The sequence below is a fragment of the Pseudophryne corroboree genome, chromosome 6, assembly GCF_028390025.1.
Source record: "Pseudophryne corroboree isolate aPseCor3 chromosome 6, aPseCor3.hap2, whole genome shotgun sequence".
NCBI lineage: Eukaryota > Metazoa > Chordata > Amphibia > Anura > Myobatrachidae > Pseudophryne > Pseudophryne corroboree.
The window spans coordinates 236,971,460-236,985,268 of record NC_086449.1 but is presented as its reverse complement, the minus strand read 5'-3'; the positions used below and the strand labels follow the sequence as shown (position 1 = coordinate 236,985,268).

The following is a 13,809-nucleotide window of genomic DNA, read 5'->3' as shown; positions in this document are numbered from 1 at the left end:
CAGTGTCCTGTCCATCTTTAGTCCAAAGTGACTCTGGTATCTGAGATGTCATTTCTTCTACTTGGGAGGGAGTCCTATTTGTCATAATGGTATGTGACATTAATTTTGACGGGGAGTCTAACATGTCTCGCACTTCCTGAGCGTGATTCTCAGGTATGTCCAAGAATACACCTTCAGGAGTACAATAAATGACGCACCCCATTTTACACAGTAAGTCTCTTCCCAGGAGATTAGTCGGTGCCGATGCAGCCAGCAAAAAGGAATGCTTGGTATGTAAAGGCCCTACTGTAATCTCGGCTGGTTTGCTAACAGGGTAGTGCTGGACTACTCCCGTTACCCCTATGGCTGGAATTGTCTTACCAGTGGTTCTCATGCCCACTGTCGAATTTATCACTGATTTGGCCGCCCCTGTGTCTACAAGAAAGTTTAATGATTTACCAGCTACATTGATTGCAATTTCTGGTTCGCTTTCAAGGCTTGCAATCAATTTTACTGGCTGCAGATTACAGGTATGGCCACACCCCTATTGGGTATGGTGACCTCCCTGAATCCCGCTGGCAGCAACTACTTGTGATGGAGTTAATTGGGAGCTACCAGAGGCTTGCCAGTCTCTGTTCGGGGGGTATCTTTTTGTTTCCCCTGTATGTGGCTCATAACTCCGTTTCTGCGGACCTTGCTCCCAATGTCGTGTGTCGTGTCGTTGTCTAGGGGGTTGGTATGAGTTTCGTGAATTCTTCATTCTACAATCTCGTGCCATGTGTCCCTGTTTATGACAAGAATAACAAGTAACCACATTTGACTTACCCACAGGGTTTGGTGATATAAACAAAGGCTGCCTTGTGGTCAGGGCCTGTATACTTACTGCCATTAACTTATCACCTTGTTGTTCCCTGTGTCTGGTGATGTTCCTATCGTGATCAATAGCAGCCTCTCTCAAAGTAGCCACAGACGGACCTCGCCAACATGGTTGTGTGGTCTGTACCCTAGTCTTCAATGACTCTTTTAAACCATCCATCAGTACCGATACTGCTACTTCTCGATGGTTTATGTTTGTTTTAATGTCCTCTATGCCTGTATATTTTGCCATTTCTGATAATGCTCTGTGAAAATACTCCGCAGCTGTTTCTGACTCCTTCTGTTTAATGGAGAATATTTTGTTCCATTTAACTACGGCTGGGAAATACTCTTTTAACTGTAAGCTTATTCTTTTTACATTGTCTTTGTTGTACACATCTGTAAGAGGTACATCCTGATCTAATCCACAGTCAGCTAAAAATTGAGCTGCGTCGACATTGGAGGGTAAACATGCTCTCAGCAATATCTGCCAGTCTTTATTGTTGGGCTCTAACGTGTTACCTAGGTCTCTGATGTATTTTTGGCTGGCAACTAAGTCTTTTCTAGGGTCAGGGAATTCCGACACTATGGTCCTTAATTCCATTCGGGAAAATGGGCTGTACATGGCAATGTTCCTAACAGGAGTGACTCCTGAAGTGTCTGTTTTCCCATTTGGAACTACTATTACCTTAACAGGATTAACTCTAACAACCTCATCCTGTGTAGATTCTACAGGCTGTGGTGAAATGGTTTCAGCATAGTGTATGGTGCCGTACTTACCCGTTGATACGACCTCACCTATCCCTCCGCTAGGGGCTTTCGTTACTAATCTCGGGGGTTGAGCTGTGCCTACAGTGGTCTCTGCTATGGTGGCTGCTAGAGAGAGCGCTGAAATTGTTGCCGATTCGTCCTCTTGATCACACTCCTGAGGAAAGTTCAAAACAGGGTACAACTTGCACGGGTTAATACTTGCATGGGTTAATTGGTTAACATTATCTTTAACATTTACACAGTTGCTAAGTGTTTGTTTGTTACACCTTAATGCGTCATTCTCCGCAACCAATTTTTCTCCCGATATATATGGTGGCGGTGGGGCCGTGGCTATCAGTTTTCTGATCGAGCCAGATCCCGCCGCCTGAGCCAATCCTCTCTGTATGTCACCCTCCTGTTGCCACAACTGTAAATAATCATAATGCTTGATTCGTCTCTTGGCTGATTTAATGAGACATATCCTTCTCCTTAAATTCGTTAACACTTCTGTGCTGAAGCTACCTACTCTTGGGAATTTCTCCCCGTCATGTACCGTCATTCTCTCCCATTCATCACATAAAGCTTCTGTGTGACTTCCGTATTTCTCACACATTACGTATCTTGCCGACCCGACTGGTCGGTTCACTGAATCAACCCGAACCGAGGTTGATCGCCCCCTACCTGAACAAGTGGCCCCCATAGTTCGAAGGTGTTGCTTTATTCAACCAACCCTTACGCAAACCAAAATGTTCAAAATAGGCTGACGGTGGCGGTTTACCGAGTACCCCACTCACTCGCCCACGCCGACCAATACGACCTGATCACACCGATATGGTGCTGGCGTACTCGACCTAGGGCCCCTGCGACCTGAACCTCTATTTACTGGAACCTGTGAGGGTGATCCGAAGAACACTTACTCTTTCCAGTAACTATTGGTTGTTGGATAGTTCCTGAGTGAGCAGCGAACCTCCCTTAAAATAAAAAAAATTACACAAATCACGTTAGAATGTACAAATAGCGTTTATGACCTTCGTACACAAATAGTACCGGTCAGGTTTACTAATGCACACAATTACGTGCGGTACAATCGTTCAGCACATAAGCAACTAATCTTATGTACGGAGCGACCAGTGGAATCGAAAATTGCGGCTGCGAATTCCTTCAGCCAGAGCTTGTATGGCCTATATTGGTGTTGCACCAACCCTTTCTTGGTGTTGTAAAATATACTGAAGCTGGCGCTGGCTGTCTTTCCAATACTACAATGATTAAACAACTATGGATGATGAAAAAAACATTTGTATTTATTAGCTAAGCACTAATTAGTGAATAAAAACATGAATAAAATAAACATTCACACATTCATATGAAGTTAGGGCATATGAGGAGCTGAAAAGATTTTAAATGTGCTGCTGATAAGTGTCCACTTAGGATCCCGGACTGGAACGCTGAACCAAAAGTTCCCTGGGGAAATAAGTTGAAATACAGCTGGTTTTACCCGTGTACCGGAGGCTTCCAAATGCTTTTTAGAAAACAGCAGGCAAGCTGTATCACTTGTGTCCAAGCTGGGTCTCTCCGATTGGTGCTGTAAGGTGTGTGTCCCACAGGGAATGATTCCAAGGCAGATGTTCCAAGGTATAATTAGCATGAGTCCATATCTGGATCCTGTTATGATGTGGAGTACTGATAATGAGCAGCTTCTTCACACTTAACGCGTTTCCCTAGGCACGGTCACCTAGCTTCATCAGAAGTTTTCTTGGTGTTGTGCCTGTGGACTGTATAGCGGACTTCCTTGTCTGCTGTACCTGAACCTGCTGGTCTGCTATGACCTCCTGGTCTGTTACAGTATGACCTCCTGGTCTGCTACACTCTAATGCTCAAATTGTATGTTTTAACCAGGGATGCCTCCCTAGCCACCGTGTACGTCACTTACACGCATGTACCTCATGAGAACTCGACTTTTCTTGTGGTTCAACCTCAAAAATTGTAAAAACAAACACTCACTCACCACATATACACTTTTGTTTCTATTTCTATTTCTGCGCAGAAATTTTTCTTTAGACCAGATGTGTTACAAATTAGGAGAAGGATCTATTAATTTAAATTTCGAATTTTAAAATAGATTTGCGCGATTTATCGCCTTGCGTTATTTACCGCGTTGAAATTTTTTTTTAACGCTTGTGATTTGAGTTACGTGGGCGTACCCGTACGCTCCGTTGCGTAATATACGCTGCGTGCGTCGGCCCTTGGATTGCGTACACAAATCTCAGTCCTTTGTTAGAGACACGTGTACGCAAAGCAAAGATCCACCGTAACACAATTTATACGTTTATCAATGTAGATGATCCTTTATCATCTACCACGCACCACACTGACTTCGCCTTGTCTCTCAGGCACAGCTGTGTGTTTGTCTATACTTTAACTATATTACCTTTTTACTCTTAAACTATTAAAATAGCGGCAAATCTCTCTCAGCACGTTTATCAATTATAAAAAGGCAAACAGAAGAGTGATATACGAAAATACACAAATGAAAAAGAAATGCAGATATATATGTGCGTGCGTGTGTACGCAAGACAGAAAAATAAACAGTTTTAAATGAGACTATCGTTTTGTTCTTACCTCCGGTTCCCGGATTCCTTCAGCACCCTTTACTAAGAGAAGCAGACGCTTATCCAAACAGCACTACGAGGAATATGATCTCCCGCCCTTTGCTGCTGGATAATGTCTGCTGAAATTACCTAGTGCAGATGTGTGAAGGACAGGACGAGCCCGCAATTGATAAAGCTAAATATTTATCTTATATAATACCCTTTATGAGGTCTAAGAACACTGTACGCTATCTACGTATGAAGTACCGTAAGGGTACGCACGTTGCGTAACAATCGCTTAGCCGTAGTCGAGACGCTCAAGCGTTACGTTCGCTCACGGCCAAGAGATCACTGGCAGGCACGCTATTGGCTGCTGACTAACGTAATGATTCGCTATAGCGTAGCGGACGCTCGGGACCACGAGGAGATCACCAGCGGCGCTGACGCTCACAATGTTAAACCTTTATTTCAAAATCATAAACAATGAAATATGCTGTAAAACCTTAGTGTAGAGATAGGGTGTAGATGCAACCTAGTGTAACCTTATTAACTTAAAAGCTGTTTGAGCGTCACCGACGCTCTGAGAATACTAAACACTATAAGAATTACACAGATACCGTGCTTAGGGTCCAACGCCTAATATATATATTATGAATGATATACTTGCAAAAGAATTAATACAAATACAAATCATACACTACAATATAACATAGACTACCTAACCAGATAACTACACAGGAAATATAATACAATTACTATTTAAAGGAAAATAAGAGAGAAAGAGGAGAAGGGAGAGAGAAATTGGCCCACAATAACAAGAAGATCAATATAGTTGCGGAGAAACACTTACGCACAAGGGGAAACGATCGCATGCGCCTCGATATCCAGCTCCCGATTATCAGCAATGAGAACCGTTGAAGAGAGTGAACTGGATATGGTCGGCTTGCCTATTTATGCCCCACACACAATACAATTCAAGGGTCCCTACAATCTCATTGTTCATTGGACACAGGAATTCGGCTTCGCATTATAACAAAAGGTCATAGGTTGATTCATACAGGTGGGCTGTGACTGCTTCCAACTGTTCAGGTGGGTGGGACACTGAGTTTCCCGCCGCATGACTAAATAAGAACAAATAATAGTAAATGGACATAAACTTCTTATGTCCATAACTATTCGCACGAGCGATTAATCCGCTCCAAACCAACACCGGAATATTGCTATTTAAATACTCTTCCGATGGGTACCAAACACCACTGTATGACCCCTGTTAGACCCTTCGTACAATACAAAGAGGGATCTCTCTGTTCAGGAACATGCTATGTTAACTAAACTTTCAGAATCTATCAAAGGGACCATGATCTACAAAATACATTATATAGTGAAAATATGTAACGATTGAGTCGCACGCTACGATCACATAAACTCTACCGTAAATACGCATACCGTGCGCCTGCGGGTGCCCGCGACTGTGAGAATGCGCACGTACGGGAGAGCGCACGCATGCGCAGCACGGACCTGTGTGAGGTGCAAATATGGTAGTGTGCATAGAGATATTTTTCTGACTTTGACAATAGCACACACCCCCTGTAATCCAAAACACAACACTGGCTATATAGCCACATATGTGGGCATTATTGTGCTGGAGAGCAGTGGCCATATTCTTGTAGCACACATCCTCCATATTCATATCCCCAGTGTTTCCTCCATTCTGGGCAGTGGCGCCGAGTGGGGGCAGGAATGCTAATTTTCCTGTGTTTTTTTTTTAAGGAGTTATGGCCATTCCTCCTTACATTGGGCCATCCTCTTTATGTGGGTAGAGAGTGATGACATCATCACTGTGTTGCACACCCCCATCCTGAGCTAGTGATATCATCAAAGGCTGTACCATCAGTTGTCTATGGTTTTGATGCATTGGTAAAAACAATCAGTAATTTAGTCATCGATGGCTGAGTGCTGCGCATGCAGAGACCTTGGCCTGTAAAAAAATACCTCATGTCGTCCGTCAAAGACCATCTATTGTTGAAAACCATCAATGGTCAACAGCCATCCAGTTACCTTGCTTCAGGAATATTGCTACACTATTCAGGGCGTTACATATCCAGGGTCTGCATTGTCGGGCGCAGACTTACTGGACCTGTGTGTCCGGATTCGATGACCAGCAGCTTATGCAGGCTGGACAGTTCCGCATAACCATTTTGAATTGTGACCGATGGTCACGATGGTGATCTGAGGCTGCATACTCAGACGCAGCAATCGGATCCTCCCTAACACTACCAGGAGGTGTCTATCTCCTACAGACGCCTCCTGCTGCATTAGAATTTTAATTAGACATAATTGCACAGATGTTTCCTAGCGGCTGTGCAGTTCCCTACAAACATGAATCGGGGCCAGAGTCAGCAGGTATGTGGTGGGGATAGTTGTGTAGTACTGTAGAAACCGCAAACCCAGCACCTCTAGCTTTACTGTCTGCTGTTTGTGTGACATGTGCTCCATAGTAGTGTTGTAAAAAGATTGTACAGTGGCATAGCACCTGATACTGACTGGAATACAAATTGGCTGTAGATGCTATTTGCTATTGGTCATGACTTACATTGCATGTACTTGTGCACACTAGGCTCTGGAGAATACTCAGTATGATAACATGCAAGATACATTCTGCATACAGTGTTACATTCAAACATACATACGTACTTTCCCAGAAGGCACGGGAGACTTTCCTCCCCCTGTGTACATCCGTGTGGCCAAATGTACAAGGTCTAAGACTCCCACTTTTATCTCCCGTACACACTAATACCGATTGGTGTGTCCTTATATGCCACCATCGGTCGTACCGTCTAAACCTGCATCAGCCCTATGGCAGGTCAGTGTCTCCGTTTGACTATGGCCTCCTATGTTTGCATCTGTGCGTCTATAAATGCAGTCACTTGCACTGACACACATGACTCTTCCATAACACACCCACTGAATGGACCATTTTTGTGTGCATCACTAGCCACCTCCCCGCCATCACCCAAGAACCCCCATCACTTTCCCACCACATTTCTGTTACCATGTGACCTGAACACAACAGCACCTTTGTGTGTACACGTAGTATAACGCATCTAAATGCACCATGGGGGTTTGCAGATTTTTTCGTGCATGCATTGTTGCAAATAATCGCTAAACTAAGTGAATATCGACATTGCATGTACTGTATATTGCAGCCTAATTCCGAGATGTAAGCAAAACCTATGGTTTACGTACATATCCAGTGTCATGTGCAGATTGGGTCCTGCATCACTGCACACAGTGCCCCCTAAGCCGCAGCGGCGATAAAGACAATTTTACATAACAGGGGCGCATCGTGGATCAGGCGCAGCAGCGGATCAGAGAAGCCGGCAGGAAATTTACACGTTTTAACTTGATTAGCTCCTAACACTACATGAAGCCCTAAAAGTGCAAATAATTTATTTTTCAGGGGACATGAAGCCCTAAAAGTGCAAATAATTTATTTTTCAAGGGACATGAAGCCCTGAAAGTGCAAATAATTTATTTTTCAAGGGACATGAAGCCCTAAAAGTGCAAATCATTTATTTTTCAAGGGAGAGATATACAAGGGAATTTCTAATAGAGTTCTGCAAATTAAATAATTACCAATCCTTTATTGAGCACCACATTTTACTAAGCGCCACAATTATAAAACTGGTGTGCATATCCTGTTTCCCCTACTCTATGGACTAGGAACCGATATTCAAAAAATGAATGGGCGGTGGTGCAATAATCCCAAAAAGATTAGGACTAACACTTGGTGCTAGTAACTGTGACTACTGGCAACAACACGCTTTCGTACCTCAGTAAATGCAAAACCGTTTTTAGTTTCTTTAAACAAAATTACAACCTGCAAAATGTGGTTATTGCCATGTTGACTGTTTTGCTAATGAAATACTCTTCCTTGCAGGTGTTGTCTATCCGTATCAGCCTCATCATGGAAGGTACCAGCTCAACTACCACGACGCAAAGAAAGCCTGTGAAGAACAAGACGCCATGATGGCTTCATTTGAGCAGCTGTTTGCAGCTTGGGAAGAGGGTCTAGATTGGTGCAATGCTGGCTGGGTAATGGATGGTACTGTCCAGTACCCCATTACCTTACCCAGGGAACCCTGCGGTGGGAAGGAGATGGCACCTGGTGTTAGGAACTATGGAGAGCGCCACAAACACTTGCACAGATATGATGTTTTCTGTTTTTCTTCTGCACTGAAAGGTGAGGTCTCTGAGAGAAAGCTCTCCATGAAAATGTACTACCTGCTTATCTTTCATTCATAGAATAATTCACTAGGGTGAACACACATGGAAACTGGTGGTGATTTTGTGCATCAGTTCCATGTATCATGTCTTGTACAGGTGTGGTATGCAAGGTCAACAGTAAGTAGGTCGACCACTGTTGGTCGACAGAGTCTCTAGGTCGATCTGGTCTAGGTCGACAGGCCAAAAGGTCGACATAAGGTTTTTTTAATGTTTTTTTTGGTGTCGTTTTCTCCGTACAGTGACCGGGAACCCCAATTAGTGCACCGTGTCCCCTCACATGGCTCGCTTCGTTCGCCATGCTTCAGACAAGGTTACTATTCCCAGTTGTAGTCCGCGTGGATCGTTAAGTATGATAAAGGTCAAAAAAAGATAAAAAAAAAACCTCATGTCGACCTTTTGACCTGTCGACCTAGTTACTGTCGACCAATAGTGGTCAACCTAGTTACTGTCAACCTAGTTACTGTCGACCTAGAGACAGAATCCTGTCTTGTGCATCAGTTCCAAGTATCATGTGAACAGAACATGGCTTCTAGTTTATTTCTTTCATACATATACTGTAGCTATGTGCATTTGTGGAATGTGTCATTTTAAAGGGATTATATACCATTACCTCATGTGAGCGTCAGTTTACAGAAATGCATACTGGAGCCAGATATTCCGTTAAGGTGATTGTATGAGTATGAGAAATGAATGTGGCGCGTGATTGGATGGCTGAGACTCCTCCCCAATCAGGAGTCACATTTACATCCCTTTCCTACCTAACTAAATTGCATATACAGTAGTAGTTTCAGCCCCATGTACTGAAAGCAGCTTCCATGAGGTAATGGACCTCAGAGGAGCGACTACACCAATTACTGAAAGGGAAGTATGACTGCAGGAGCGCTATCTGTTCACAAACGTCAGGGCTACCACCTGACATGAGTAATATTGTAGAGCAGTGCAGTGGCAGAATTTTTTTTTTTTTAAATACTAAATAGAATTAAAAGAATTTGAAAGGCATAAAATGTAAACTTTTTATGTGCTCTTATCTGTTTAATTGAAACAATTTCAGTGAAAATGGCTAATAAGTTTAGAAAGAAAAAAAAATAATCCGATTAGATAAGACAATTTATTAAACTGTAACTTAAAGTGATAATAGAGTTAGTTTTATTCTGTGTTTCTGAAATACCAATGAAAACAAAGGGCCGGATGTAATGCTGTGTGATTGCCGTTTTAAAAAACGTACATGTTCATCCGGAATCATTGAGCTCCGGCCTTCTCGCATATCATTACATCCGTCCCAATAAGTTAATTTAGAATGTTTTATATACATACAGTATAAGCAGTATTACATACTGACCTGACACTGGTATGATCTTGTTTTTTAATTAAATTCCAGAAAATTATATTTATATTTCATTACATTTACCACTGTGGTTACATTTATTATAAAGATTTTTTTTTTTTATTTTGATGCGACTAAGGCCTCTCAGAGCTATGTTCAAGGAGGATTATACTGAAAAAAACATGATGAAACAATATGTGCATTTAGATCTCCTTTTGCTGAGCATAAAGGAGATCTTGGACTGGATGTAATGAACTCGGACGTTTTTTTCAAGCGTCAATCATGGTTTTGCCTTGTAAATAATTCCCGCTTTAAAAAAATGTCCGAGTTCAGCCGGGAACCCGTGCCAGCGGCCAACTCGAAATTAATTACATCCGGCTCCGTCTGTTTATTCGTTCTGGAGTCCTAAGGAAAATTGCTTTCTGCTATCCAAAGAGATATAATATATATTTATAAACTTAAATGACACAAATATATGTAAAATGTACTGGAAAATTTATTATTTTGTTTGATGAGTAACAGTTATCACGTTTATTCATTTAATACTGTGATTTCATTTCTATATAATATATCACCATTTATAAAATGATGTGGTATAGATAGACAGATTTCACCCACATGATTGGACACATTAGATCACGTGACCATGCATTATTTCCCAACAGCCGCACACCTCAGGCCTGATTTATTTCCATCTGTCATTTGAACCTCATCACAAAGCCACAGCTGTATCACTCCACAAGTGTAAATAGTCACAGCTCTCACACAGACACTGCTCACAGAGGAGAGGCACATCACTGCCTCACTATGACTGATATTTCTGACAGAAACATTTCCCAAAATGCAAAATTTACCAAATAACTCAAATGATATCACATCAGACCTCATCACACATGACTTGTACAATGATGATCTATTCAAGCAGCCACTTCAGAATCAGTAAACATCTGTGTCACCCTACATTATCTCCACATAGAACAATTTTGTCACAACAGGGACCATTTTATAAGATAGATATACCACTCTTGGGTGCGCGGTCGCGCTTTGATATACGCAAGCCTTGGGTGGTTGAATGCTTCGGTGTCGTGCGTCGCAATGCACACCAAGGTGTTCTTATATCATAGTGCGACCGCACACCCAAGAGTGGTATATCTATTACATGTGCTGAGCAGTGATACAACTTGTGTCACATGAATGAATTTTGAAAGTGTTCTGTGACAATTGAAAATGCTAACTAGTGGCATAATGTACCCAAGGCTGCTGAGGCATTGGGCGGGCCCTGTTACTGGGGAGGCATGGACACTTGGGGGCCAAGGCTACACCAATCATGGAATATGATCCTATGGACAGGGAGGATTAGGCTCGGCATCATAGTGGGGTGTGATTATGCCCCTTCTGCACTCCTACCTCCCTTCCGTCTTGGTGCCACTTGTCAATGCAGGGGAGCATTTTGGGATGCCATGCTGCATTCGACAGTATACCATTGCTAGCTATGCCTTCTGATTGACCCTGAAGCAGTGCCAACCAGAATATGTCACTAATGATGGTGGGGGCACGCAGATCAGGAATACACACTAGACAATATGGCCGAAACATAGTTACGATCCGTATCAGAACAATATATCGGGTGATATATTGTCTAGTGTGGACCCAGCTGGAGGCATTCATTTTAATTTTCTAGTCCGCTAGAATGTTCCCATTGTAAAGTATATCAGCACAGGAGTGTGTTATCAAATCATGCCATCCTATATTATATATTTACATTGTATAAAAACAAAGACTTTTGTATTTAGGATAAATGCGGCTGCTATACTGTCACTATGAAGTTGTGTATTCTGCACATTGCCTAATTGGTTACTGTCCTGCCCCACAGGTAGAGTGTACTTTCTCCAGCATCCTGACAAGCTGACATTTGCAGAGGCCAGAGAAGCCTGCATTCAGGATGGCGCTCAAATTGCCAAGGTCGGCCAGCTCTTTGCTGCGTGGAAGTTTGTAGACTTGGACCGCTGCGACGCTGGATGGCTGGATGATGGCAGCATCAGATATCCAATTGCTTTCCCACGCCCTAACTGTGGACCGCCAGAACCAGGTGTAAGGAGCTTTGGATTTCCAGTAAAACATATGAAATTTGGAGTCTATTGCTATAAGATGAGTTAAGTACTATACTGCGCTCTCCATTGTGAACATTTACTTTGTGCAGAATTTGCTCTTGTTCCCTCCGAACAAAAGGTGGTTGTGTGGACAAAGGATGGAGAATCTCTGCCAGACAAATCTATCTCGCCGCAATGAACTGTAACAGCAAGGAATTGCACATTTAAGCCATAAGGTTACTGTTAGATAAACCAGTGATGCCATACTGTCATTATATTGTGCTTGTGTCAAATATAAGACTATATTTCACCAAAATTATATATTTGATGCTGTAAAATAAGGCAAGTGTAATACTAACCGTGATTATACAGTAAAAGGTCCATTACACAGACTAAAAATATCACAGGCAGACATACAGCAGAACTGGAAGCATTATTGTGCATCATAAGCTCACTCATTTATTTATGATGGATATAATATTGCAGCACAAAACAATGGCCGGGTGCTGTGAGACGCAGATATCTGTATACAATGCACAGTAGTAGTGTACGATACAGAACTGAACTGTAGTTTGCTCCTGCAATCATTTAAATCACCAGCAGGGGGCACAATGTCAAACTGGAGGAAAGTATGACTGCTGAGCAACTGCTACGCAGACCACACAAGATTTGAGAGCCATCATTAGGAGTATTGAATATTTATTTAAACATATTCAAGCATTTAATACAATTACTTTTATGACAAATATTATAGAATAAATCCAAGAAACACATACATCTCCATCGCTGCTCAGAGTCTCTGTGTGCAGGCATTAAATATAAGCGTGAAATAATGTGCATTAATATTAACGATCTTGGCTCTTTGCCTTTTTATCTGCATTAACACACATGAAACACATCATTCCCATATGTGACGGAGTGTGTTATTAAATGTATATGATCTTATTAGACAATACAATGTGTCAGTGTTGATCTGGATATTGCAGACCAGTCAACTTGAAAAACGTGGCATTTTAGCAGATCTTGTACAGTAAAGGACATAACTGAGAATTAAGGAAGACCCGCCTGGAGACGTATATACGCTTGTCAGTAGCTGTATCACGCAGGGAAGCTATAAATACGCCTGTCAGTAGCTGTATCACGTAGGGGAGCTATAAATACGCGCTGATTTTAAAGGATTTTTTTGGGCAGTGATGCTGATGAACTTTGTAATGCCTTTAACTCCTTGAGTGCTTGGGATAAAAAACATATGCGCAAGGTGAGATAAAGTGCTGTTGCCGTCATTTCCAGGCGGTTACAGCAGCATTCACAGCTAATTTAATAAACCCCTTTGTGTTGTGTGCAGCCTTGTCTTCATACATACCCATCAATGGGGTAAATTTACTAAGATGGGAGTTCTGTTTAAGATGGGATGTTGTCCATAGCAACCAGTCAGATTCCAGGTATTATCTTCTAGAAGGTGCTACATAAATGAGAAGTAGAATCTGATTGGTTGCTAAGGGCAACAGCCCATCTTAAATAGAACTCCCATCTTAGTAAATTTACCCCAATGAGTATGCTTAAAAAAGGTTACACTTGCTTTACCTGTTATTTCATTATGGCTTTGTCATGGGCTCGGCTCACCCACTGTGCAGCTCATATTCTTTTTTTGTGACACCTCATGAATGAATGAACATAACTAAATATATATATAAAGTAATGTGGGCGCACTATAGAAAATACTTTAGGGGCAGCTGCTGGTTTTGTAAACACAATTTATTCACAAAATATACAAAAATTTAAAAAACTTTAAATTCTTCACAACACTGCTGAAGAATATCTGTAATAAGATTGGACACGTGTCCTATAGCTAAAAACTTGCTAGTTTAACATAATATTGCTGGTTAGATAAACATAACTTGCATGCATGCGCTGGGAATTAGTAACCACTGGTTAG

At 42.0% G+C, this 13,809-nt stretch overlaps 1 protein-coding gene across 1 annotated transcript in view; it reads left to right on the top strand.

Annotated features, from left to right (window-relative positions):
- HAPLN3 (hyaluronan and proteoglycan link protein 3) overlaps positions 1–13,596 on the top strand; it is a 76,059-nt gene extending 62,463 nt beyond the window's left edge. The window contains exons 4-5 of the mRNA XM_063925778.1: positions 8,113–8,415; positions 11,657–13,596. Coding sequence (XP_063781848.1) covers positions 8,113–8,415; positions 11,657–11,940 — 587 coding nt within the window. The 3' untranslated portion in view covers positions 11,941–13,596. The remainder of the gene's footprint in view (positions 1–8,112; positions 8,416–11,656) is intronic.
- The last annotated feature ends 213 nt before the right edge of the window (positions 13,597–13,809 follow it).